Raw genomic sequence first — 27,831 nt, forward strand, 5'->3', positions numbered from 1 at the left:
ATAAGGGGACTAATTCCAATCATGAGGACTCTACTTCCATGACCTGGTCACCTCCCAAAGACTGCACCTCCTAATATCATTGCATTGGGAGTTAGGATTTCAAAATATGAATTTAGAGGGGATGCAAACATTCAAACCACCGTGATGTGTCGTTCAATTGTTTGTTCAATCAATAAATATTTATTGAGTACACATTCTATGTCAGGCATGGGGCTATGGACTGAAAATACAATGAATACAATGGTGAGTGCTTAAGATACACTGGCTGGGTGTCGTGGCTCACACCTGTAATCCCAGCACTTTGGGAGGCCGAGGTAGGCAGATCACAAGGTTAGGAGTTTGAGACCAGCCTGGCCAATATGGTGAAACCCTGTCTCTACTAAAAATACAAAAATTAGCCAGGCGTGGTGGCGTGTGCCTGTAATCCCAGTTACTTGGGATGCTGAGGCAAGAGAATCGCTTGAACCTGGGAGGCAGAGGTTGCAGTGAGCCGAGATCGCACCACTGCACTACAGCCTGGGCGACAGAGTGAGACTCCATCTCAAAAAAAATAAAACAACAACAACAACAATAATAACAAAAACACTTTGGTTGGCCGGGCGTGGTTGTTCATGCCTGTAACCCCAGCACTTTAGGAGGCTGAGGTCAAAGGATTGTTTGAGGCTAGAAGTTCAAGACCAGCCCAGGCAACACAGCAAGACCCTGTCTCTATTTTATTTTAATGAAGAAAAAAATTTTTTTAAAGATACACTTTGCAGCTGGGAATGATGGCTCATGCCTGTAATCCCAGCACTTTGGGGGGCCGAGGCAGGTGGATCACCAGGTCAGATCGAGACCATCCTGGCCAATATGGTGTAACCCCGTCTCTACTGAAAATACAAAAATTAGCCGGCCATGGTGGTGGGCACCTGTAGTCCCAGCTACTTGGGAGGCTGAGGCAGGAGAATCGTTTGAACTTGGGAGGTGGAGGTTGCACTGAGCTGAGATCACGCCACTGCACTCAGCCTGAACAAGTGAGACTGTCAAAAATACACTTTGGTTGCTTGCATGGCGACAAACCCTGGTTGCCTTTTTTCTTCAGCACACATGAAGCTGGAACTACATTATTTCTTTTTGAGGCGGAGTCTCACTGCCTGGGAGGCTGGAGTCCCCGGTGCGGATCTCAGCTCAGCTCCACCTCCCGGGTTCACTTTGTTCCTCCTGCCTCAGCCTCCCGGTGGCTGAGTTCTACAAATGCATCATCCAGCCAGCTAGTTTTTTGTATTTTTTAGTAGAGACGGGGTTTCACCGTGTTCGCCAGGATGGTCTTGATCTCCTGACCTCGTGATCCACCCGTCTCGGCCTCCCAAAGTGCTGGGATTACAGGCTTGAGCCACCGCGCCCGGCCTAGACTACATTATTTCTTAGCCCCTCCCGCAGCTGGATGGGGCCATATGAGTAAGTTTTGGTCAATGCAGTGAGGGCAGAAGTGATATATGTTGCTTCTAGGCCTTTCTCCTAAAACCCTTCCAGAAGAAGATCTGATGTAGGTCCAAAGACCTAGAGGAATGTTAAGCCCCAAGATGGAAAGGGCCTGGGTCCCTGAATAACTGTGGAGTGGAGCCCCACTGCCAACTCACTGTGACTGTGATGTGAACCAGAAATAGGCTTTTCCTTTGTTAAACTACTGGGGTTTTATTTTTAAATGTTATTGATTGATTTGTTGCTTCCAAGACAGAGTCTTGCTCTGTCACCCAGCTGGAGTATAGTGGTGCGATCATGGCTCATTGAAACCTCCACCTCCAGGGCTCAAGTGATCCTCCCATCTCAGCCTCCTGAGTAGCTGGGATTATAGGTGTGTGCCACCACATGCAGCCGATGTTTAAATTTTTTGTAGAGATGAGGTCTTGCTGTGTTGCCATGGCTGGCCTCGAAATCCTGAGCTCCAGTGACCCTCCTGCCTCAGCCTCCCAAAGTGCTGGGATTACAGGTGTGAACCACTGTGCGTGGTTCCTGGGATTTTAGATTATCTGTTACACCGGCATAGCCTACCCTGACATCAATTCTGGCCAACTCAAGCAAAAATGGATTTCTCGGAAGGAAATGGGATGCTCATAAAGTCGACAGCTAACTTGGAAATGAGCAGCTGTGGAGGCTAGAAGGGAGGACTGGTCATGGAGAGCATGCACTCATTTTGGAACTGTCATCCAGCCATTTCAATCTCTTTGTCTCAATATTAAAATTTCCAGGCTGGGCGTGGTGGTTCATGCCTGTAATCCCAGCACTTTGGGAGGCTGAGGTGGGCAGATCACAAGATCAGGAGTTTGAGACCAGCCTGACCAACATGGTGAAACCCTATCTCTACTAAAAATACAAAAATTAGCCAGGTGTGGTGGTGCGTGCCTGCAATCCCAGCTACTTGGGAGGCTGAGGGAGGAGACTTGCTCAAACCCTGGAGGCAGAGGTTGCAGTGAGCCGAGACTGCACCACTGCACTCCAGCCTGGATGACAGAGAGAGACTCCGCCTCAAAAGAAAAAAAAAAAATTTCCAGAAGGGAGGATTTATCTGGCCTAGTTTTGATCATATGCCCCTCACCTTGGCTAGAGGATAGCAGACCTTTTATTTCAATCCCTACCAACTGTATTTATTTATTTATTGGTGACAGAGTCTCAATTTAGTATCTACACATACTAAAATTAGTTGGGTGTGGTGACACACGCCTGTAGTCCTAGCTATTTGGGAAGCTGAGGTGGGAAGATCACTTGAGCCCAGGAGCCAGAGGTTGCAGTGAGTTATAATTTTGCCACTGTGCTCCAGCCTGGGTGACAGAGCAAGAGGTTGTCTCAATCAAATCAATCAACCCACCAATCAATCAATCAATCAATCAATAAAGGGGGAAAGAAAAGGGAAGGACATATGTAACAGCTATGAAGTACTACAATAAATGCAAATTTCTCTCCTCTTCTCCTCACTGAATGTGCAGGGCTGAAGTATTTTATTTATTTATTTATTTTTGAGATGGAGTTTCACTCGTTTTTCAGGCTGGAGTGCAATGGCACAATCTCAGCTCACTGCACCCTCCACCTCCCGGGTTCAAGCGATTCTCCTGCCTTAGCCTCCCGAGTAGCTGGAATTACAGGCATGCACCACCACACTCAGCTAATTTTGTATTTTCAGTAGAGACGGGGTTTCTCCACGTTGGTCAAGCTGGTCTCAAACTCCAGACCTGAGGTGATCCGCCCGCCTTGGCTTCCCAAAGTGCTGGGATTACAGGAGTGAGCCACTGCGCCTGGCCTGAAACATTTTATTTTTAGTCACTTCTGGAAAATGGAAAAAGTGGCTGGGTGTGGTGGCTCAGGCCTATAATCTTAGCACTTTGGGAGGCTGCGGTGGAAGGACTCTTTGAGGTCAGAAGTTTGAGACCAGCCTGGGCAACACAGCAAGACTCCGTTGCTATTCTATACATTTTTTAAAAAATTAAGAAAAGAAAATGGAAAAAAGGAGATAAAATTAACATGGTTTACAGATGATACAGCCTTATACCAGGAAAACCTAAGTGAATTTGTTGCAAAAAAAAATGATAAAAATATTCAGGGCTGGATGCGGTGGCTCAAGCCTGTAATCCCAGCACTTTGGGAGGCCGAGGTGGGCAGATCACAAGGTCAGGAGATCGAGACCATCCTGGCTAACATGGTGAAACCCTCTGTCTACTAAAAATACAGAAAAATTAGCCAGGTGTGGTGGCGGGCGCCTGTAGTCCCAGCTACTAGGGAGGCTGAGGCAGGATAATGGCGTGAACCTGGGAGGCAGTGCTTGCAGTGAGCTGAGATCGAGCCACTGCACTCCAGCCTGGGCGACAGAGCGAGACTCTATCTCAAAAAAAAAAAAAAAAAAAATTCAGTTAGTTAGCTGGGTCCAAGATTAAAAAAAGGAAATCAATTGCTTCCTTATTAATACCAACACCAACCACTTAGAGGGTGTAATGGAAGGGGTGACCCCATTTGCAACAGCAACACAAAAGATGAAAGACCTAAGAATAGATTTAACAAGAAATGCATAAAATATATATGAAGGAAACTTTAAAATGCTGCTGACGAAGGCAAAAGAAGACCAGAACTCACAGGATGACAGACTTATTCTTGAAAGAGCAAAGTCAACAGCATAAAGACATCACTTCTCCCTGAGATGATGTATACAATTAATGCTACTAGAATTAAAAGTAATTCTTAGACCAGGTGTGGTGACTCACACCTGTAATCCCAGCATTTTGGGAGGCCAAGGCAGGCAGATCACTGACGTCAGGAGTTCCAGATCAGCCTGGCCAACATAGTGAAACCCTGTCTCTACTAAGAATACAAAAAAAATTAGCCGGGCATGGTGGCAGGCTCCTGTAATCCCAGCTACTCGGAAGGCTGAGGCAGGGGAATCACTTGAACATGGGAGGTGGAGGTTGAGGTGAGCCCAGACTGCACCACTGCACTCCACCCCAGGCAACAGAGTGAGACACTGTCTCAGGAAAAAAAAAAAAAAAAAAAGTAATTTTCCACCTGTTGAAAACTCAACATTTATTTATTTATTTATTTTTTGAGACAGAGTCTCACTCTGTCGCCCAGGCTGGAGTGCAGTGGCCGCATCTCGGCTCACTGCAAGCTCCGCCTCCCGGGTTTACACCATTCTCCTGCCTCAGCCTCCCGATTAGCTGGGACTACAGGCGCCCACCACCTCGCCCGGCTAGTTTTTTTGTATCTTTTAGTAGAGACGGGGTTTCACCATGTTAGCCAGGATGGTCTCGATCTCCTGACCTCGTGATCCGCCCGTCTCGGCCTCCCAAAGTGCTGGGATTACAGGCTTGAGCCACCGCCCCTGGCCAATTTTTTCTTTTTTTTTGAGACGGAGTCTTGCTGTGTTGCCCAGGCTGGAGTGCAATGGCTTGATCTCGGCTCACTGCAAGCTCTGCCTCCTGGGTTCACACCATTCTCCTGCTTCAGTGTGAGCTGAGCCACAGGCGTGAGCTACCGTGGCTGGCCCAACAATTTTTTAAAGTTCAGCTCAAATGCCATCACCTCCTACATGAAGCCCTCCTGAAAATTAGGATGCATTATTCATAGCCTCTTGATTTTTATTTATTTTATTTTTTGAGATGGAGTCTCACTCTATTGCTAAGGCTGGAGTGCAGTGGCACAATCTTGGCTCACTGTGACCGCTGCCTCCAGGGTTCAAGTGATTCTCCTGTCTCAGCCTCCTGAGTAGTTTGGACCACAGGTGCATGCCACCATGCCTGGCTGATTTTTGTATTTTTAGTAGAGATGGGGTTTCACCAGGTTGGACAGGCTGATTTCAAACTCCTGACCTCAGGTGATCCACACACTTTGGCCTCCCAAAGTGCTGGGATTACAGGCGTGAGCCACTGTGGCTGGCTGTTCACAGTCTCTTGACCTTTATTTTATTCTGCTTTTGGTCTTAGAATTCTTGGCTGATACATGTGACTCTTCTTTAAGAATTAGAACCTTAGGCCGGGCGCAGTGGCTCACACCTGTAATCCCAGCACTTTGGGAAGCCACAGCAGGCAGATCACAAGGTCAAGAGATCATAGACCATCCTAGCCAACATGGTGAAACCCCATCTCTACTAAAAATACAAAAATTAGCTAGGCGTGGTGGTGCGTGCCTGTAGTCCCAGCCACTCAGGAGGCTGAGGCAGGAGAATTGCTTGAACTCAGGAGGCAAAGGTTGCAGTGAGCCAAGATTGAGCCACTGCACTCCACACTCCAGCCTGGTAACAGAGCGAGACTCCATCTAAAAAAAAAAGGATTAGAACCTTATGTATGTATTTAACTCCTATTTTTTTTTTTTAATTATTATAGTAGAGATGGGGTTTCCCTATGTTGCCCAGTGTAGTCTCCAACTCCTGGGCTCAAGAGATCTGCCCACCTCAGCTTCCCAAAGTGATGGGATTACAAGCATGAGCCACCGTGCTTGGCCTTATATATTTTTTTTAAGAGACAAGGTTTTGCTTTGTCACCCAGGGTAATCATAGCTCACTGCAGCCTCGCTCACTCCTGGCCTCAAGTGATCCTCCCACCTAAAGTTCCCGAGTAGCTGGTACTACAGGTGTGAGCCACCACGCCCAGCCAATAAGAACTTTTTGAAGGTAAGGACGCTTTCTCACCTGTCTCTATGTATCAGGAAAGTAGGGCTCAGGGAAACAGTGACCTTGAGGCTCAGGAGGCCCAGAGTCCCAAAGGTCAGGCCACAGGCAGGCTTTGTCTGAAGTGCAGAAGTAGCATCCCCCTCCCTTTTCCTGCCCTCCTTATCCCTCTGATGGCTGGGACCCTGGGCTTGCCACCTGATTCTGCTTCTTGCCATTACCCCTACCGGGACATGGTGTTGCCTCCTGTTGTCTTGGAGCCTAAACGTGGCCAGTCCCAGGCAATTCTTTTGCTCCATGCATCAAGTCCTGGCAACTGGCCTGGCCTCTTCCTGGTAACAAAGTCACCTGTCTTTGGTTTGGGTTTGGCTTCTCCGGTCTCAAAACAACAGCCTGGACTGGGCACAGTGGCTCACGCCTGTAATCTCAGCACTTTAGGAAGCCGAGGTGGGTGGATCACCTGAGGTCAAGAGTTTGAGACCAACCTGGCCAACATGGTAAAACCTCATCTCTACTAAAAATACAAAAATTAGCCGGGCGTGGTGGCGGGCGTCTGTAGTCCCAGCTACTCAGGAGGTTGAGGCAAGAGAATCGCTTGAACCCGGAAGGTGGAGGTTGCAGTGAGCCGAGATCATGCCATTGCATTCCAGCCTGGTTGACAAGAGTGAAACTCTGTCTCAAAACAAACAAACAAACAAAGCAACCTGGATTCATACCTCATACTGGACACCAAGATAGACTCCAAGTAGATGAAAGATTTACCCGCTAAAAAGAAAAAACTAGAAAAGCAGTGGAAGAAAGCATGGGCAAATTCCTTTATAACATTGGTATGAAAACCTCCATCTTTTCTTTTCTTTTTTTTTTTTTTTTTGAGATGGAGTCTCGCTCTGCCGCTCAGGCTGGAGTGCAGTGGCGTGATCTCGGCTCACTGCAACCTCAGCCTCCAGGGTTCAAGTGATTCTCCTGCTACAGCCTCCCGAGTAGCTGAGACTACAGGCGCGCGCTGCCACGCCCAGCTAATTTTTGTATTAGGTGGGGTTTCACCATATTGGCCAGGCTGGTCTCGAACTCCTGATCTCGTGATCTGCACGCATTGGCCTCCCAAAGTGCTGGGATTACAGGCATGAATGACTGTGCCCTACCTCTTTCTTTTTTTAGAGAGAGTCTCACTCTGGCACCCAGGCTGGAGTGCAGTGGCACAATTATAGTTCACTGCAGCCTCAAACTCCTGGGCTCAAGGGATCCTCCTGCTTCAGCCTCCCAAGTAGCTGAGACTACAGGCAGGTGCCAACATGGCTGGCCAATATTAGAAATTTTTTTGGTAGAGAGGGAGTCTTGCTATGTTGCCCAGGCTGGTCTCAAACTCCTGGGCTGAAGCGATCCTCCCACCTTGGCCTCCCAAAGTGCTGTGATGACGGGTATGAGCCACTATGCCTGGCCAGGATAATGTGTTCTGTTAATGTAAAGGTCGTTTGCTTTGCTGAGCACCAAGAGTGTGGATATGCAAATGGGGGGCAGCATCTAGGGCAATGCTGAGTCCCATTTCTGCATAATAGTGGGGAGAGTGGGCGGTGTGCAGTGGCTCATGTCTGTAATCCCAGCACTTTGGGAGGCTGAGGCAGGTGGATCATGAGGTCAGGAGTTCAAGACCAGCCTGGCCAAGATGGTGAAACCCCATCTCTACTAAAAATACAAAAATTAGCCAGGGACAGTGGCGGGCGCCTGTAATCCCAGCTACTCAGGAGGCTGAGGCAGAGAATTGCTTAAACCTGGGAGGCAGAGGTTGCAGTGGGCCGAGATCGTGCCACTGTACTCAAGCCTGGGCAACAGAGTAAGACTCCGTCTCAAAAAAAAAAAAAAAAAAAAAAAGTGGGAGAGAAATGTGAGATTTGGAGTGAAATTCTGAAGGGAGGGAAGATGTCCCAGACAGCCAGGCATTATGGGAGATGAGGGGCTCAGGAAAAAATGAGCTAGCAGCAGCCCAGTTGATGAAAAATTGTGAAAAAAGCAGAAAGTATGGAGGAATAAAAAAGCTGAGGGCTGGGCACCGTGGCTTTCCCCTGTAATCCCAGCACTTTGGGAGGCTGAGGCTGGTGGATCACGAGGGTCAGGAGTTCAAGACCAGCCTGGCCAACATGGTGAAACCCCGTCTCTACTAAAAATACTAAAATTAGCCTGGCGTGGTGGCCTGTACCTGTAGTCCCAGCTATTTGGGAGGCCGAGGCAGAAGAATCGCTGGAACCCGGAGGTGGAGGTTGCAGTGCGCCAAAATCAGAGGTTGCAGTGAGCGGAGATCATGCCACTGCACTACAGCCTGGAGGAGAGGAGCGAGACTCTGTCAAAAAAAAAAAAAAAAAGGTGAAACGTGGGCCAGGCACAGTGGCTCACACCTGTAATCTCAGCACTCTGGGAGGCTGAGGCAGGCAGATCATGAGGTCAGGAGTTAGAGACCAGCCTGGCCAACATGATGATACCTTGTCTCTACTAAACATATAAAGATTAGCTGGGTATGGTGGCGCTCGCCTGTAGTCCCAGCTACTCGGGAGGCTGAGGCAGAAGAATCGCTTGGACCCAGGAGGTGAAGGTTGCAGTGAGCCGAGATCGTGCCACTACACACCAGCCTGGGTGACAAAGTGAGTCTCAAAAAACAACAAAAAAAAGGGGTGAAAGGTTAGGTTATTTGCTATGGGGTCAGTAATGTATCCTCATGTATACATTATCTGTATCCTCATGAACTCTTAGTAAAGAAGCATAGGCTAGTGTAGGGGCTTGTGTCTGTAACCTCAGCTACTCAGGAGGCTGATGTGGGAGGATCTCTTGAGTCCAGGAGTTCAAGGCTGCAGTAAACTGAGATCACAACACTGCACTCCAGCCTGGGATACACAGCCAGACCCCATCTCCCTTAAAAAAAAAAAAAAAAAAAAAAAAAAAGTCATGGTGGCTCACGCTTGTAATCCCAACACTTTTAGAGGCTAAGGTGGGAGGATTGCTTGAGCCTAGGAGTTTGAGACCAGCTTGGGCAATGCAGTGAGAGCCTGTCTCTACAAAAAAATTAAAAAATTATCCAAGTGTGGTGGCATATGTTTGTAGTCCCAGCTACTCGGGAGGCTGAGACAGGAGAACTTCTTGAACCTGGGAGGTGGACGTTGCAGGTTGCTGAGATTGCACCACTGCACTCCAGCCTGCGGAACAGAGCGAGACTCTGTCTCAAAAAAAAAAAAAAAAAAAAAGAAAGAAAAGAAAGAAAAGAAAAAAGAAATCTATTGTTCCAACAACCAGCTAAAAGTGAAGGTGGGAGGTTGGGTTCAAGCTCTGAGGGATCTCATCATCTGAAAATTGCCTGAAGTTCTTGGAAGATGTGAGTATGTCTTGCGGTTGGATGGGAGTGGGTTTTTTGTTTTTGTTTGTTTCTTTCTTTTTTGAGATGGAGTCTCGCTCTGTCACCCAGGCTGGAGTGCAGTGGCGTAATCTTGGCTCACTGCAATCTCTGCCTCCCAGGTTCAAGCAATTCTCTGCCTCAGCCTCCTGAGTAGCTGGGATTATAGGCAAGTGCTGCCACACCTGGCTAATTTTTGTGTTTTTAGTAGAGATGGGGTTTCACCATCTTGGCCAGGCTGGTCTTGAACTCCTGACCTCATGATCCACCTGCCTCAGCCTCCCAAAGTGCTGGGATTACAGGCATGAGCCACCGTGCCCGGCCAGGAGTGGTCTTAATGAACATGAGTCTCAGGTACCACCTTTCTTTTTTTTTCTTTTTTTTTCTTTTTTTTTTTTGAGACAGAGTCTCACTCTGTTGCTCAGGTTGGAGTGCAATGGCATGATCTTGGCTCACTGCAGCCTCCACCTGCCGGGTTCAAACGATTCTCCTGCCTCAGCCTCCTGAGTAGCAGGGATTACAGGTGTGTGCCACCATGCCCAGCGAATTTTTGTATTTTTAGTAGAGACGGGCTTTCACCATGTTGGCCAGGCTGGTCTCGAACTCCTGACTTCAGGTGATCTGCCCACCTGGGCCTCCCAAAGTGCTAGGATTACAGGCGTGAGCCACCGCGCCCGGCCTACTTCCTGTCTTTTAAGCATATTGTTAGCAGATGATGGGCCAGGTCTCGACGTCGGGCAGCTGCCTATCAGTTGGTTGACTGGAGTTATGGGCAACTGATTTTTCATAGTCCTACAAGAGAAGAGCTCTGGCTAGACACAGTGGCTCATACCTGTAATCCCAGCATTGTGAAAGGCCAGGGCAGGAGGATTGCTTGAGGTCAGACATTCAAGACTAGTCTGGGAAACACAGTAAGACCCTATCTTTACAAAAAAGGAAAAATTAGGTGGGCCTGGTGATGTGTGTGTCTGTACTCCCAGCAACTTGGGAGGCTTAGGTAGGAGGATCACTGAAGGCCAAGAGTTTGAGTCCAGCCTGGGCAACATAGCAAGATCCTGTCTCAAACAAATTTAAAGTGACAATGTATTATTGTCTCTCACTGTTCTGAAGACTGACTGGCCTTAGCTGGGTCATTCTCATTTGGGGTCTCTCATGTAGTTACAGTCAGGAGGGCTGGGGCTGGAGCCTTCAGAAGTCATGACTGAGCTTAATCATCCAAGATGGACTCTTCACTCACATCTGGCACCTCAGTTGGGCTAGCTGCAAGCGTGGACGCTGGTCAGGCAGCATCCCCTTTCTTCACGAGGTCTTTGCAATTGGTTAGCAAGAACTTCCTTCCAGCATGGCATTCTCAAGTAATCAGACTTCTAACCTGTGGCTGGCTTGCCCTAGAGGGAATGGTTTAAGAGTGTCAGGCAAAAGCTCTAAAAATTTTAGCCATCTAACCTTGGAAGTCATACTCCATTCCACTCATTCCTCTTTCTCTCACTCTCTCTCCCTTTCTCCCTTTCTTTCCCTCCCTCCCTCCGTCCCTCACTCCGTCTCTCTCTCCCATCCTCTTTCATTCTTTCTTCCTTTTCTTTTTCCTTTTTCCTCTTTCCTTTCCTTTCCTCTTTCCTTCCTTCTTCCCTTTCCTTCCCTCCCTCCCTTCCTTCCTCTCTCTCTCTCTCTCTCTGAGTCTGTCTTTGTCACCCAGGCTGGACTGCAATGGCGCGAACTCAGCTCACTGCCACCTCCATCACCTGGGTTTGAGTGATTCTCCCACCTCAGCCTCCTGAGTAGCTGAGACTATAGACACACGCCACCATGCCCGGCTAGTTTTTGTAATTTTAGTAGAGACTAAAACTAGAGTAAAATTTTGTAATTTTAGGGTTTCACCATATTGGTCAGGCTGGTCTTGAACTCCTGACCTCAGGTGATCTGCCAGCCTTGGCCTCTCAAAGTGCTGGGATTACAGGCATGAGCCACTGCACCCAGCCCACTTTCCCTCCCTTCCTTTTTTCCTTCCTTCCTTCCCTCCCTCCCTCTTTCTTTCTCTTTCTTCTTTCTTTCTCTCTCTCTTTCTTTCCTCTCTCTCTTTCTTTCCTTTCTTTCTCTTTGCATTTTTCTTTTTCTTTCTTTTCTTTCTCTCTCTCTCTCTCCTTCCTTCCCTCCTTCCTTCTCTCTCTCTCTCCCAACTTCTCCTCTTTCTCTGCTCTCCCCCACTCTCCTCCTCCTCCTCCTCCTTCTTCCTCTCTCTCTCCTTCCTTCCTTCCTTCTCTCTCTCCCAACTCCCCCTCTTTCTCTGCTCTCCCCCACTCCTCCTCCTCCTCCTCCTCCTCCTCCTCCTCTTCTTCTTCTTCTTCTTCTTCTTCTTTTTCTTCTTCTCTCTCTCTCTCTCTCTCTTTCTCTCTCTCTCCCCGTTTCTTGTCTCTCTATGTTGCCCAGGCTGGAGGGCAATGGAACTATCACTACTTACTGCAGCTTCGACTTCCCGGGCTCATACAATCCTCCAGCCTCAGCCTTCACATAGCTTGGACTACAGGCACATGCCACCATGTCTGGCTAATTATTTTTATTTTTGTAGAGATTGGGTATCACTATGTTGCCCAGGCTGGTGTCAAACCTCTAGGCTCATGTGATCCTCCCACTTTGGCCTCCCAAAGTGCTGGGATTACAGGCATGAGCCACTGTGCCTGGTCAGATTCCCTTTTGATCAAGGAAATGGGTAGAATAAAGCCAGACATGGTTCCTGTAGTTCCAGCTACTTAAGAGGCCAAGGTGGAGAATCACTTGAGCTCAGGAGGTCAAAGCAGCAGTGAGCCATGTTTTCGCCACTGCACTCCAGCCTGGGCAACAGAGCAAGACCCCGTCTCAAAAAGAAATCTGCTTAAGCTATTCTTTAAAACAAAGCCTTATGATTCTAATATCAGAAATCCTATCTAAAAGAGCAACGGGGATGCAAGTGGTCAGTATCTAGTGCCATGTGACTTTTGGGTACAAGGAAGTGGGTCAAAGAGCAGTCTGGTTAATGCTTAACTGTAACTGTATTTCTGTGCAGAATTCTTGTTAATCCTGTGAGGATGGCTTCATTCAGGCAAAGTGTCTCCATTAATCATGGCAATGGACGTTTGCAAACATTCATTTACTCTATGCCAGGAAATCACGGAGTAGGATACATTTGAGTTGGGTCTTTAGGGTGAGTAAGAATTTAAAAGGAAGGGAAAGGGATGAGGAAAAGGACACTCCAAATAGCAGAACATGAGCCTTGGCTCTGAGACATGAAAGAGTCCGCCGGCTGCGGTGGCTCATGCCTGGAATCCCAGCACTTTGGGAGTCTGAGGCAGGTTAATCACCTGAGGTCAGGAGTCCGAGACTAGCCTGGTCAACATGGTGAAAACCCATCTCTACTGAAAAAAAAAAAAAAAAAAAAACCCACAAAAATTAGCTGGGCATGGTGGCACATGCCTGTAATCACAGCTACTAAGGAGGCTGAGGCATGAGAATCACTTGAACCAGGGAGGCAGAGGTTGCAGTAAGCAGAGAACGCATTCCAGCGTGGGTGATAGAGACTCTGTCTCAAAAACAAAAAAAAAAGAGTCTGCTGTTTCCAGGAGCCATGAGGACTCTAGCTTGCTGGGCTTGTATATGGAGGGGAGTTAGAAAGGTGGCATGGAGGCGGGGTGCAGTAGCTCACACCTCTAATCCCAGCACTCTGGGAGACCGAGACGGGTGGATCACCTGAGGTCGGGAGTTTGAGACCAGCCTGGCTAACATTTTGAAACCCCGTCTACTAAAATTACAAAAATTAGCTGGGCATGGTGGCAGGACCCTGTAATCCTAGCTAATTCGGAGGCTGAGGCAGAAGAATCACTTGAACCCAAGAAGCAGAGGTTGCAGTGAGCCAAGATCGTGCCATTGTACTCCAGCCTGGACAACAAGAGTGAGACTTCATCTCAAAAAAAAAAAAAAAAAAAGAAAGAAAAAAAGAAAGAAAGCTGGGATGGATATAGTGATTAATAACTAAAATTTATTGAAAATCTTGACCAGGTGTGGTGGCTCATGCCTGTGATCCCAGCACTTTGTGAGGCCGAGGTGGGAGGATTGCTTGAGCCCGGGAATTTGCAACCAGCCTGGGCAACATAGTGAGACTGGTCTCTACAAAAAATAAATAAAAAATAGCTGGGCGCAGTGGCACATGCCTGTACTTTCGGCTACTCAGGAGGCTGAGGTGGAAGGATCACTGGAGCCTGGGATGTTGAGGCTGCAGTGAGCCATGATTGCATCACTGTACACCGGCCTGGGCAATGGAGTGAGATCCTGTCTCTCTTAAAAAAAAGAAAAAAAAAAGTCTTGTAATATTCAAGCACAGTTCTTTTTTTTTTTTTTTTTTTGAGGTAGAGTCTCAAAAAAAGCCCAGGCTGGAGTACAGTTGGGTGATCTCAGCTCACTGCTACCTCCGCCTCCTGGGTTCAAACAGTTCTGCTCCCTCAGCCTTGCCTCAGCCTCCCAAGTAGCTGGGACTACAGGCATGCACCACCACAACTGTCTCAGTGTTGTATTTTTAGTAGAGATGAGGTTCCACCATGTTAGCCAGGCCGGTCTCAAACTCCTGACCCGACTGATCCACCCACACAGTTCTAAACACTTCCTGTGCTTTGCCGTGGTCATGGTGGGCGGCCGGATCTCTTCCATGTGCTCCCCTGCTGTCACACTTGCCCTGTGCTGCCTGCCCTGTGCCCGGAAGGTTGACCTCTATGGATTACATCAGCAAGCTCCCTTGCTCCCTTGGCTGCAGCTAGACTTACCCAATGTGGATCCCCCAGCAGGAGATCAGCAAGAGAGTGGACAGTGAAGTCAGCGTGTTTATTTCACTGGCGTTCTCCCCACACCATCGCTTTGATTGGCTGCTTCCTTCAGCTGCTCTCACACAATTCTTCCTTTCCAGATTCTGGCCCCGTTCCTCCTCTTGTCCCTGCAGGCTTAGAAGTACTAATAATCATGCTGTTACTAGACCTCATGTGTTGTGTTTTCCTTTGTAGGGTTTCCTTACACTCCACCCTTTAAAAATAGTGCCCTTGTCAGCTAGGCATGGTGGCTCACACTCGTAATCCCAACACTTTGGGAGGCCGAAGCGGGGGGATCACCTGAGGTCAGGAGTTCACGACTAGCCTGGCCAGCACAGTGAAACCTCGTCTCTACTAAAAATACAAAAATTAGCCAGTCATGGTGGTGCATGCCTATAATCCTAGCTACTTAAGAGGCTAAGGCAGGAGAATCGCTTGCACCTGGGAGGCAGAGGTTGCAGTGAGCTGAGATCATGCCACTGTACTCCAGCCTGGGTGACAGAGTGAGACTCTGTCTAATAAAAAAAAAAGTCCCCTTCTCAACATTTCTTTTGTTTTTTTGAGACAGAATCTTCCTCTGTCTTTCAGGCTGGAGTGCAGTGGTGGGACCTTGGCTCACTGGAACCTCTACCTCCCAGGTTCAAGCGATTCTCCTGCCTCAGCCATCTGAGTAGCTGGGACTACAGGCATGTGCCACCACGCCTGGATAATTTTTGTGTTTTTAGTAGAGACAGGGTTTTGCCATGTTGGCCAGGCTGGCCTTGAACTCCTAACCTCAAGTGATCCACCCGCCTTGGCCTCTCAAAGTGCTGGGATTACAGGCATGAGCCACTGTGCCCAGCTCCCTTGTCAATATTTTGAATCCTAATTTGATTTTCCTCACAGAATTTGGTTGAAATAGGTACCTGCCCAGCCAAGTAGGTACTAGTATTATTCCTATTTTATGGATGAGGAAACTCAGGTTACAAAGAGTTTAAATGCCTTGCTCAAGGCCACACAGCTATGTAACAGGCTGAATGAAAACTCAGAGAGTCTGGCTCTAGAGCTGTGAAGGCCTTCAAAGACCGTGAATGCCAGACTATGCAGACAGTGAGTTCCCAACACCGACAAAGGGTGCCAAACTCTCACCCTTTCTTCCTTCTGAGATCCTCACAGAGCTGTCGTGGGGCTCAGAGAGATCCTGGCTAAGGAGGCCAGGCACGGTAGCTCATCCCTGTAATCCTAGCATTTTGGGAGGCTGAGGCAGGAGGATTGCTTGAGCCTAGGAGTTGTTTTTTGTTTGTTTGTTTTGTTTTTTGTTTTTTTGAGACAAAGTCTTGCTCTTGTCCCCAGACTGGAGTGCAGTGGCGCGATCTCGGCTCACTGCAACCTCTGCCTCCCAGGTTCAAACGATTCTCCTGCCTCAGCCTCCCAAGTAGCTGGGATTACAGGTGCTTGCCACCACACCCAGCTAATTTTTCTATTTTTAGTAGAGACGGGCTTTCACCATGTTGGCTAGGCTGGTCTCGAACTCTTGGCCTCAGGTGATCTGCCCACCTCGGCCTCCTAAAGTGCTGGGATTACAGGCGTGAGTTACCATGCCCAGCCGAGCCTAGGAGTTTGAGACCAGCCTAGGGAGACCACCGTCTCTACATTAAAAAAAAAAAAAAAATTAGCTGGGCAGAGTGACTGTAGTCCAGCTACTCAGGAGGCTGAGATGGGAGGATCACTTGAGCCCAGGAGTTTGAAGCTACAATTCAAAATAGGTCCCCCCAGTCTAGCCATAGTGAAGGAGGATGGAACTGCTATGATTGGCTTATAGAATCCCCTGGAGTTGCTTTCAAGTCCTCAGAGTAAACTGGATGTGTGGAGTCACCACATCATAGCTCCATTGCCAGGCTGGGATGAAGATTTAATTTAATGTATATAAAACACCTGGCACATGAGGCATGCGATAAGTCACAGCTATTATAAATTTGACTCCAAGGATTTCGTTCAAGTCAACTAAATAACATTGTGTTATTAATATTAATCTCAAGCCTGTCTTATTCCAAAAAAAGATTTAAGGCTGCTATTACGTTTAGTTGGCACTGTAGGGATGGCCCCCAGCCATCTCCGCCTGCCTATTTCTATTGCTACTGCCCTGATCTCCTGCAGTTAGTTTTTCATTCAACAAACCTTCAGTGAGTGAGTATTAGCTTTGTGCCAAGCCTTTTGCTAAAAATGAAATATTTAAAGTGAATAAGAATCAGGCAAATTGTCCACTGCCTGGGTCAGCAACAGCCACCCAAATAATTATGGCACATTATGAGGTATGTATGAACTTCCTAAGTGTACAAGGAAATGGGGAGGAAGTAACAAAGATGGTAACCTTTGGGTTGGGTCTTGATGGATGAATAGAAGTTCACCCAGCTGCTGCAGTCTTCAGTCCTTGTCCTACTCCAAGCTGTCTTCCACTGTGTCCGGACTCTTTCACTGAAAGTAACGAAGTGGGGACCCTAAAGTTTGGACTCTAACAGTCAAAGGAGAAAAAAAAGAATGTATTGTCTCGTAAAACGCCATCCAAAGGTTTGGATGAACTTCAGATATGGTGGATTCAGGGTGTGAATACCACAGAATTCAGTTTCTCTCTATTCGTTGGTTCTGCTTCCTTGACTGGGGCCCTGGCATATCCAGGTTTTGCCTTTTTCCAGGTTGAAGCCTGGTGGAGAGAAGGGCATATGCGTCTCCTACAAATGTCATAGGAAAATAAACCCTTTGGCTTTGATTGAGTCACATGCCTATTCCTGAACCAGTCACCACGGCCTGGGGAGTGTGATGTCCTGATTGGCTAATCTTGGGTCACACGTGCCACCAAGCTCCAGAGTAGCTCTTTCAATGGCCAGTATCTCTCTCGAGCTCTCATTTTGTTTGTTTGTTTGTTTGTTTTGAGACAGGGTCTTGCTGTGTTACCCAGGCTGGAGTGCAATGGTGCGATCTCTGCTCACCACAACCTCTGCCTCCCGGGTTCAAGCGATTCTCTTGCCTCAGCCTCCAAAGTAGCTAGGAATATAGGCATGTGCCACCACGCCCGGCTAATTTTTGTATTTTTAGTAGAGACAGGTTTCTCCATGTTGGCCAGGCTGGTCTCGAACTCTCGACCTTAGGTGATCCACCCGCCTCGGCCTCACAAAGTGCTGGGATTACAGGCATGAGCCACCATGCCCGGCCTAATTTTTGTATTTTTAAGTAGAGATGGGGTTTCCCCAGTTGGCCAGGCTGGTCTCAAACTGCTGACCTCAAGTGATCCATCCACCTCAGCCTCCTAAAGTGTTGGGGATTACAGGTGTGAGCCACTGTGTCCGGCTAAAAGGTGCTCTCTTTTGCTGGATTTGAACAGGGAATTTTGTGGCCCTGGCTGTTCCTGGCAACCACCTTGACAACAAGCCTGATAATGGAGACGAGCAGAGCAAGAAAGTCCTAGAGGAATGGCCGGGCGTGGTGGCTCATGCCTGTAATCCCAGAACTTTGGGAGGCCGAAGTGGGCAGATCACTTGAGCTCAGGAGTTGGAGACCAGCCTGGGCAACATAGTGAGACATTGTCTTTGCTGAAAAACAAAAACAAAAAAATCAGCTGAGCATAGTGGCGCACACCTGTAGTCCCAGCTAATTGGGAGGTTAAGGTGGGACGCTTGCTTGAGCTTGGGAGATTGAGGCTGCAGTGAGCTGTGATTGTGCCACTGCACTCTAGCATGGAGAACAGACTGAGACCCTGTCTCAAAAAAACAAAACGAAACAAAACAAACAAACACACAACCACACACAGAAAAAAAAGAAAATCCTAGAGGAATGGATCTAGGTCTCCCATCACACCCAGCCAGAGCTACTGAATCTCTGGAAGTCCAGTTATGCGAGTTATGTAACCCAAAGGCATACCCTTAAGTGAGTCAGTTGCATTTCTGTTATCTCATTCAATTTTACAGTAAGGAAACCAAAACTTGAGAGTCAATTACTCAAGATACCCTAGCTAGTGAAGTTAACAGCTGGATTCCACTCCACATGAGTCTCATCCCAAAGCTTTCGCTCATCCTACTAGACTGAGCCAAGAAAGTGACTTGGCCTCGGTTCTGATTCATCTGCTTACCTGCCGAGATGGCTTCTCTTGTATACGCTGTTTCTACTGCCTGGAATATTCTATGCCCCCTCTCTTTGCCTAGCAAATTCCTACTTCTTTAGACCAAAGCCTAAAGAAATGTTACTTCCTGACTTCCTCCCCATCCTAATCCGCCAGATTAGATTCCTTGACCTTATTAGCGTGTAAACTATATTAAAGTTATATCATGTTAGTTTACATTTTTCCTTCATTGCTCTTATCATAATAACCGATCCATTATTGTATACTTTACAAATAATTTGTCTTTAAATTCCATAAGGGCACACATATATTTTGTTTTGCTCAGCATTGAATCCTTGAAGTAGTGACTGTCACTTAGTGGACAACAATAAAGATTTGGTAAAATAAATGTGTTTGAGGCTGGGCATGGTGCTCATGCCTGTAATCCCAGCACTTTTGGAGGTCGAGGTGGGCGCATCACTTGAGGTCAGGAGCTTGAGACCAGCCTGGCAAACACGGCAAAACACCGTCACTATGAAAAATACAAAAATAAACATAGCTGGGTGTGGTGGCAGGTGCCTGTAATCCCAGCTACTCGGGAGGCTGAGGCAGGAGAATCACTTGAACCCGGGTGGCGGAGGTTGCAGTGAGCCGAGATCGCGCCATTGTACTCCAGCTCGGGCAACAAGAGCAAAACTCCCTCTCCAAAAAAAGGTGCTTGATGGCCGGGCGCAGTGGCTCATGCCTGTAATCCCAGCACTTTGGGAGGATGAGGCAGGTGGATCACCTGAGGTCGGGAGTTCACTACCAGCCTGACCAACATGGTGAAACCCTGTCTCTACTGAAAATGCAAAAAATTAGCCAGGCGTGGTGGTGGGCGCTTGTAATCCCAGCTACTTGCGAGGCTAAGGCAGGAGAATTGCTTGAACCCAGGAGGTGGAGGTTGCGGTGAGCCGAGATCGTGCCATCGCACTCCAGCCTGGATAAGGAGCGAAACTCCGTCTCATTAAAAAAAAAAAAAAAAAAAAAAAGGCCGAGAGGTTGAGGCTGCAGTGAACAACGATCGCCACTTTCTCAAACAGAAATCAAAAACAAAAAACAAACAAACAAAAACCCCTGAAAGCTACTGCTTTCAGTGGTAAAGCGTTTTATCAGTGGTTCTCCAAATGTGGTAGGTATCCAGACCTGCAGCATCAGCTTCATTTGGTAGCTTGTTAGAAATGCAAATTATTCAGCCCCATTTCAAACCTATGAGTGGGGCGTGTAATCTTTGTTTTAACAGTCCTTCTGGGTGAATTGATTCAGATCACACTGAGGTTTGAGAGGAAAGAAAAATAGCTCAGGGCAGTCTGAGTTATGTGAAGTATGCAAAATTTGTCAGGTCCACTGAGACCTGTGTATGGGAGTTCGGGCACACTCCTACCTCCACATGCCCGGGGACAATTGTTTAAAGACATTTTGTTCCAGACTAGCTGCCTCCCCCATTTCCTTCAGGTTCCTGAAATTTGTGATAGAAAGAACAATGTATAGGCAATAGCTTATGTTATTTTTCCCCCTTTCTCGCCATTCCTATTCAACCTTATGTTATGCCCCTTTTTTTCCGTAGAAACCCACTTGAGGCTGGGCAGGATGGCTCACGCCTGTAATCCCAGCACTTTGGGAGGCCGAGGCTGGTGGAGCACCTGAGATCAGGAGTTCAAGACCAGCCTGGCCAACATGGTGAAACCCATTTCTACTAAAAATACAAAAAATAGCCGGGCATGACGGCGGGTGCCTGTAAGTCCCAGCTACTCGAGAGGAGGAGGCAGGATAATCGTTTGAACCCGGGAGGCGGAGGTTGCAGTGAGCCGAGATTGCGGCATTGCACTCCAGCCTGGGCGAAAGAGCAAGGCTCTGTCTCAAAAAACCACAACAACAAACTACACTCTAGCCTGGGCGACACAGCAGGACCGTCTTAAAAACAAACAAACCCCATTTGTAACTGCCGCTAATTGGACTATACTTCTGGTGGGCCATCGTCAAGCTTTGGGCTTGAATAAACCCTATACTCAATACTATTTTCTCAATCTCGTTATTTAAGGTTGACAAGAGCCATTGGGTTATATAGATTTGCTGCAATCTATGTAGTAGGCACACCCGCGGGCTCAACCTCAGCTGTTTGGGATAGTTTCCTGATTCTGTTTCTTAAAATTAGCAGTTTCAGCCTGTGGATGACTCACACCTGTAATCCCTGGAAAGCTGCTTGAGCTCAGGAGTTCCAGACCAGCCCGAGCATCAAATCCTTTTTCAGAGACCTCATCTCTGAAAAAAATAAAAAAATTTAGCTAGGCATGGTGGCGCGCCAGGAGGTTGCGGCTGCAGTAAGGCATGATTGTGCTACCGCACTCCAGCCTGGGCAACAGAGCAAGATCCTCTCCCTAAAATAAAACAAAATAAAGATGCGCACTTTCATGAGTAATGTGGGTTGGAGGATAGGAACAGGAATCCAACACATTCTCTGCCCCCGTCAGCACCTTGACTATTGAAGTTATGTTTATCTCCCCGGTCCTAGCACCCACAGCAGCACCTGGAATATAGTCGGGCAAGAGTGTGTGGACTGCATGAATGTAAGCTCCACGAGGCCGCGTGTCGCCACGCTGCCAGCTCGATGCTCCGCATGTAAAAGACATTCACTAAAGCTTTGCGGAATGAATGGGCGAAGAAAGCGAAACAGAAACCACGCCTTTACTAACATGGCAGCCCGGGTTCCCTTTACCAAAATGGCTGCCGGCCCGCGTGGACGGACGGGCGGTGGGCTCAGCGGGCGGGGCAAGAGAGGGCGTGGCAAGAAGGCGGGGCCTGTGGGAGCCGTCAGGTGCGGCGCCGCCCTCCGCCCTCCGCCCGCTCCTCCCGCTCGCCCCGCTCGATTCCGGATTGGTCCGGTTCCAGCGCCGCAGCCCGGCGGCCGCGCTGTGGGGCCGCCCGGCCCTCGCCACTTCCGGCGCGTTGGGGCTGTTGGTCGGGGGCGGCCGCGCGGTACTAGCGGGCGGCTCCAGGGCGGGTGCTCGCAGGGATGCTCTGGGGGGCGGCGGCAGCGGCCGTGTGGGCTGAGGCTGCTAGGACAGCGCGGGTCCCCGGGCCTCTCCCCTGAGCCGGCCGCCTGGGCCGCGCAGTCGAGGCCCGTCAGCCTCCGCCCCTTCAGCCTCGGGGCCGGGCCCGCCGCCACCTCTGCCCGCGGAGGCCGGGGAGCCCCTGCCTGGGCCCGCAGCTTCCCCCGCGGGGGTCGGGCCCGGGCGGGGGTCCCGAGCCGCCGCCCTCCTCGCCGGCATCCGAGTCTCATTTCCTGCTTTTTCAGTTTCCTTGGGGAGGGGCGGGTGGGTCTGGATGAATTGTCTCAGGGGCCCCCGATGAGGCGACCCGGGCGGCCCTGCCCTTTTTAGAGGGTCCCCTCGGGGCCCGGTGGGGAAGGGGTTGTCTTTGCATGGGTGGGGGACTTCCCGAGTCTGCCGGGACCATGACCTGAACTGTGCGAGCGGGACGTGTCCGAAGCCCAAGAACCAGCTCATCTGAGCAGCCCCCTCCCCGGCCAGCATGGTAAGTGGGATTGGAGCCCCTTTCCCTCCTGGGGTGCCCCACCAGAGGGGTGGGAATGGGCCCCGGGGCTGCTGAACCATCGCTACTCTCCCCATGGCGGGGAGAGGCGCGTGCGGAGCCTGGCCGGTGACACATGCGTGCAGAGTGTGCAGCCCCGGCCCTGTGCTCCCATCCCCCCAGGGATGATGGCTCAGGCCTGGGAGGGCCCTGGGAGCGCTGTAGGCACAACCCTTGCATCTGGTGTTTGCCTCCTGCAGCTCCTCCGGACAATAACTATCGTTTGTTGAGGGCTTACTACTTGGCAAGGCCCTGCGCGAAGTGATTGACGTGCAGTAGTATTTAATGATCACACCAATCCTCTGTTCGGAAGTGGGGAGACTGAGGCACGGAGCAATTAATTCTCCAGCTCAAGGTCAAGCGACTTTTTAACAGTGTTAAGATTTGAACCTAGGCATCTGACTTTGAACCTAGGCATCTCTAATACACTTAGAGAGCTGGGTGATTGTAGGAGAAACATCTCATCCAGGTGTAGGTTTATATATGGAGAAACAGAGAGGGATTTACAGAGGTCACTTGCGCAGGTGATGGCAAGGTCAGGAATGGTCGGCATCTTTTGACACTGAGGCTGCTATTCTACATGCTCTGATCTCTGCTGAAGATACCTTGCAGGTTTTCTAGACCGATAGATACTTTCAATACTCCCCTAAATGTGTGTACCTACATCTCTTTGTTAAGCATTTGTCTTTTTGCTCTTGTAATTATTTCTGAGCCTTATCTATCTATTGCGGTAGACACTGCTCCCTCAAAGACCAAATTGTCTGAACCCCTTATCTGCCCCAGCTCTTGGCACATAGTAAGCCCTTAGTGAGTACTGGATCACCCAGCCTGTGGTTGAACACCTCGAGGGGTGGAGCTGTTCTCCTCAGTTTCACCCATTTTACCCCTGCCAAGTTAGTGGTATAATAGAGAAAGGGACATAGCTATATCTTTCGTGATACAGACCTTAAGGCCTGTGGAATTTTCGAAACATTCAAAAGGCCTGTGGGTAGTGTGTAGGTCCTGAGATATGGAGCTTACAGCCAGCTGGATAAAGTACGCCATTAATCCTGAGCAGCACCGTACAGTATGTGCTGTATGTATAGTGTATGTGTTTTATTATTACTATTTTTTTTTGAGACAGAGTCTTGCTTTGTTTCCTAGGCTGGAGTGCAGTGGCACATTCATGGCTCACTGCAGCCTCGACCTCCTGGGCTCAAGCAGCCCGCCCACCTTAGCCTCCCAAATAGCTGGGACTACAGCTGTGCGCCACCATGCCTGGCTAATTTTTTGTGCAGATGAGGTCTCACCATGTTTCCCAGGCTGGTCTTGAACTCCTGAGCTCAAGTGATCCGCCCTCCTCAGCCTCCCAAAGTGCTGGGATTACAGGCATGAGCCACCATGCACAGCGAGTCTATATATTTTAACATATGTATTACAAAGTATGAATTGTGGCAAATCAGTTAAGCTCTCAGTTCCAATTTCCTCAACTATGAAATTTGGGGATAGGAATTATCTAAATAATAATCTAGAGGTATGAGGTATAACATTTAGTGCCTGATGAAAGTAGCACTCTTTCCTTCCTTCATTTCTTCTTTCACTATACTTTTTCTTTTTTTTTTTTTTTTTTGAGATGGAGTTTAGCTCTTGTTGCCCAGGCTGGAGTGTAGTGGTGCAGTTCAGCTCACTGCAACTTCTGCTTCCCGGGTTCAAGTGATTCTCCTGCCTCAGCCTCCCGAGTAGCTGGGATTATAGGCATGCGCCACCATGCCCAGCTATATTTTGTATTTTTAGTAGAGATGGGGTTTCACCATGTTGGTCAGGCTGGTCTCGAACTCCTGACCTCAGGTGATCCACCCGCCTCAGCCTCCCAAAGTGCTGGAATGACAGGCATGAGCCACCATGCCCGGCCTCAATATACTTTTTAAGTTGTGTTTTTTTAATTGTAGTAAAATATATGTAATTAAAATTTGGCATTTTAACCATTTTTAAGTGTGCTGTTCAGTGACATTAAGAGCATTACATTGTTGTGCAGCCATCACCACCATCTATCTCCAAAGGTTTTTTTCCCAAAACAACCTATACCCCTCTTTTTTCAGTTTCTCCCCCACCCAACTTTAGTTTCTCTTTCTATGAATTTGACTGCTTTAGGTAGCTCATATAAGTGGAGTCATGCAGTATTTGGCCTGTTGTGACTGGCGTATTTCACATGGCACAGTGTTCTCGAGTTTCATCCATGTCATGGCGTGTGTCAGAGCTTCCTTCCTTTCGAAGGCTGAATTCCATTGTGTGTATGTGCTACATTTTGTATATCCTTTCATCCTTCAGTGGATACCTGGGTTGCTTCCAGCCTTTGGCTATTGTGAATAATACTGCTGTGAATATGAGTGTACAGATCTTACAAGTGAATTTTCAGCAGCCACCATATACCAGGGCCTAGGGCATGTACAGATGAACAAGACACACGTTCCTCCCCTTGGGAAACTTACAGCATTGCTTTAGGACCCTTGGACAGAATTTTGTTATTGACTGAGCTAGCCCAGCACCTTTGTATTCAGGTTTCATTTTAGTTGACAGTCAGTAGAGCATCATGGGAATGAACTGTAAAGTAGTTGGCTTCATGAACCCCATGTGCATTTTTTCTGGGGTATATTGCAAGTCAAAGTTTTTGTCACCTAGACCTCAGTTATTTAAGTACACAGGGGGTGGCCATAGTTGATGTGAATGGGATTGTCCTTTTTGTGTCACTTGACACAGTGGTTCATCTGTAGGTATCCCAGGGTCAGGAGCTTGGGTGGGGTAGGCCCTGTCCCCCAAAGGTAAGGAAACTATTGCCTGGCTGATGTCTTACAGGTGGAGGGTCTTTACCCTGGGATCCCAGCTCTTTATTCCAGGAAATTATTTCCTCTCCATTTCTTGCTGACTTAACATTTTTACTTTTAAGGGTATTAGTTGGCATAAGTTTGAGCCTTTTTAATATCTTCTTTTTAAATCTTCAACTCTAATAAGACTTGAAAGTGGTGTAATGTGATAAAAACTACCACTTATTAAGCATCTTTGATGTGCTAGCTATTCTTCACTCATTACTTTTTTTTTTTTCTGTCTTTCTTTTTTTTTTGAGATGGAGTCTCACTCTGTCATCCAGGCTGGAGTGCAGTGGCGCAGTCTTGGATCACTATAACCTCTGCCTCCTGGATTCAAATGATTCTCCAGCCTTAGCCTCCCGAGTAGCTGGGATTACAGGCATCTGCCATCACGCTCGGCTAGGTTTTTTTTTTTTTTTTTTTGTATTTTTAGTAGAGATGGGGTTTCACCAGGTTGACCAGGCTGGTCTCGAACTCCTGACCTCAGGTGATCCAGTCGCCTCGGCCTCCCAAAGTTCTGGTATTATAGGCGTGAGCCTCTGCGCCTGACCTACTTTTTCTCTTAGTCATTCAGTATCAGTAAACTCCACCAACTCTGCTAGGTTCCACTATGGCTGTTCCTGCCAGAGGGGGAGATGGACAGACCTGCTCTAGGATTCCTAGTTGACAAGTGGTGGAGTTGGCATTTAGACCCAAAGTGCTCTACTCCGGAGCCAGTGCTCTTTGGGTGCTGCCTCATGGGAAGGAAGATCAGGAGAGTCCTCCACCTGTATTTTGTTTGCTTAGAGAGATAGTGGTGGGGCATAGGGAGCATGGGGAATTTCGCTTACACTATCCCTCTTGACCTTCACATTCAGAACCAGTTTAAAAAGATTTATAGTTGCAGTATAGAATTACAGGAAGAGCTAGCATACTTTAACTGAATTGGATTAAATCATTTTTGGTTGCATTCCCATGGATTCTTTTTTTTTTTTTTTTTTTTTTTTTTGAGACAGAGTCTGGCTCTGTCGCCCAGGCTAGAGTGCAGTGGCGCGATCTCGGCTCACTGCAAGCTCTGCCTCCCGGGTTCACGCCATTCTCCTGCCTCAGCCTCCTGAGTAGCTGGGACTACAGGCGCCCGCCACCGCGCCCGGCTAATTTTTTGTATTTTTAGTAGAGATGGGGTTTCACTGTGGTCTCGATCTCCTGACCTTGTGATCCGCCCGCCTCGGCCTCCCAAAGTGCTGGGATTACAGGCGTGAGCCACTGCGCCCGGCCCCATGGATTCTTAAGTGGTGTGACATGTTAGAGGTTCCCACTACTTCTCTGAGAAATTGTTACTTAGTATTGGGTGAGCTGTTGCTTACTATGAAAATTGTGTGCAAAATTGAGTTCTTTTTTAGTTGCTTAGAAATTGAATTGCCTGCTAAGGTTTATTTTCTTTTTTCTGTTTTTTTTTGAGACGGCATCTTGCTCTTTCACCTAGGCTGGAGTGCAGTGGCGCGATCTCGGCTCACTGCAACCCCTGCCTCCCAGGTTCAAGTGATTCTCCTGCCTCAGCCTCCTGAGTAGCTGGGATTACAGGCATCCACCACCATACCTGGCTAATTTTTGTATTTTTTAGTAGAGATAGAGTTTCACCACATTGATCAGGCTGGTCTCGAACTCCAGACCTCAGGTGATCCGCCTGCCTCGGCCTCCCAAAGTGCTGGGATTACAGGTGGGAGCCACCGCACCTGGCCTTATTTTTCTAATATCAATTACCATGAGTGGCCCCTATAATGGAGGCAGAATCAGAACTGAAATTTAGCCACTTGCATGGCATGTCATCCACTTGTTCACCCACAGCATTGCGTTGTATCCCATGCTCTGAGAGATAGGAAGAAGACTTGGTGCAGGGAGATAGCAGGGAAAGGTTCAGTGGTACCCAGAGGTTTTTGTATGTCAGTCACAGCATTAGAGATAGTCTGGAGAAAAAGTTACCTTTCAAGAAATGACTTGAATAGCTTCTGAAAAAATTAGTGTATGATGTGGTTCAGATCACCTGATAAAACCAAAATGTGGTCAGCAAAATTAATGTAGTATAAAGAAATAGGTAGATTAAGCCAGAGTTTTTGTTATTGGTTTTTATTTTTATTGTATGTTTGTTTATTTTTTGAGACAAGGTCTTGCTCTGTTGTCCAGGCTGGGGTGCAGCGCCTCAGTCACAGCTCACAGCAGCCTCAATCTCCTGGTCTCGAGCAATCCTGCCAACTCAGCCTCCTCAGTAGCTGGGACTACAGGCCCATGCCACCATGCCCAGCTAACTGTTTTATTCTTTGTAGAGAGTGGGGGTTGCTTTGTTTCCCAGCCCTAGTCTTGAACTTCTGACCTCAAGCAGTCCTCTTGCCTCAGCCTCCCAAAGTGCTAGGATTACAGGAGTGAGCCACTACTCTAGGCCAAATAATCATGAAATAATGTATTGACTTCTTGCTATGAAGTTTACATCCCAAGGTGCTGTGGTTACAATATAACAATATAATAGTTAATATGTATGTGTGTATGTGTGGGTGTGCGTGTACGTGTGTGTGTGTGTGTGTATGTGTATATATTGCTTTCTGTATGCCAGGCATCTTACGTCTATTAACCGATTTCCCATCCCAAACAACTCCAGGAGGTAGAGGCAGTTTTTTTTTTTTTTTTTTTTTTGAGACAGAGTCTTGCTCTATCACCTAAGCTGGAGAGCGATGGTGTGATCTCGGCTCACTGCGGTCTCCACCTCCTGGGTTCAAGCGATTCTTCTGCCTCAGGCTCCTGAGTAGCTGGGACTACAGGTGCGCACCACCACGCCTGAATAATTTTTGTATTTTTAGTAGAGATGGGGTTTCACCATGTTGGCCAGGCTGGTCTTGAACTCCTGACCTCAGATGATCCACCCATCTGGGCCTCCCAAAGTGCTGGGGTTACAGGCGTGAACCACTGTGTCTGGCTTAAAGGCA

The 27,831-nt window shown here is 48.2% G+C and overlaps 1 protein-coding gene across 2 annotated transcripts in view; it reads left to right on the forward strand.

Annotated features, from left to right (window-relative positions):
• Window positions 1-21,308: 21,308 nt before the first annotated feature.
• The window catches only part of XPO6 (exportin 6), a 123,046-nt gene continuing 116,523 nt past the window's right edge, over window positions 21,309-27,831 (forward strand). The window contains exon 1 of one of the 2 annotated variants that reach the window (XM_021931850.2): window positions 21,309-21,974. In XM_021931850.2, coding sequence (XP_021787542.1) covers window positions 21,972-21,974 — 3 coding nt within the window. In that variant the 5' untranslated portion in view covers window positions 21,309-21,971. The remainder of the gene's footprint in view (window positions 21,975-27,831) is intronic. The other variant, XM_003916712.5, reaches the window with a different exon arrangement.

This window comes from Papio anubis, chromosome 18 (genome assembly GCF_008728515.1).
Source record: "Papio anubis isolate 15944 chromosome 18, Panubis1.0, whole genome shotgun sequence".
Classification (NCBI taxonomy): Eukaryota; Metazoa; Chordata; class Mammalia; order Primates; family Cercopithecidae; genus Papio; species Papio anubis.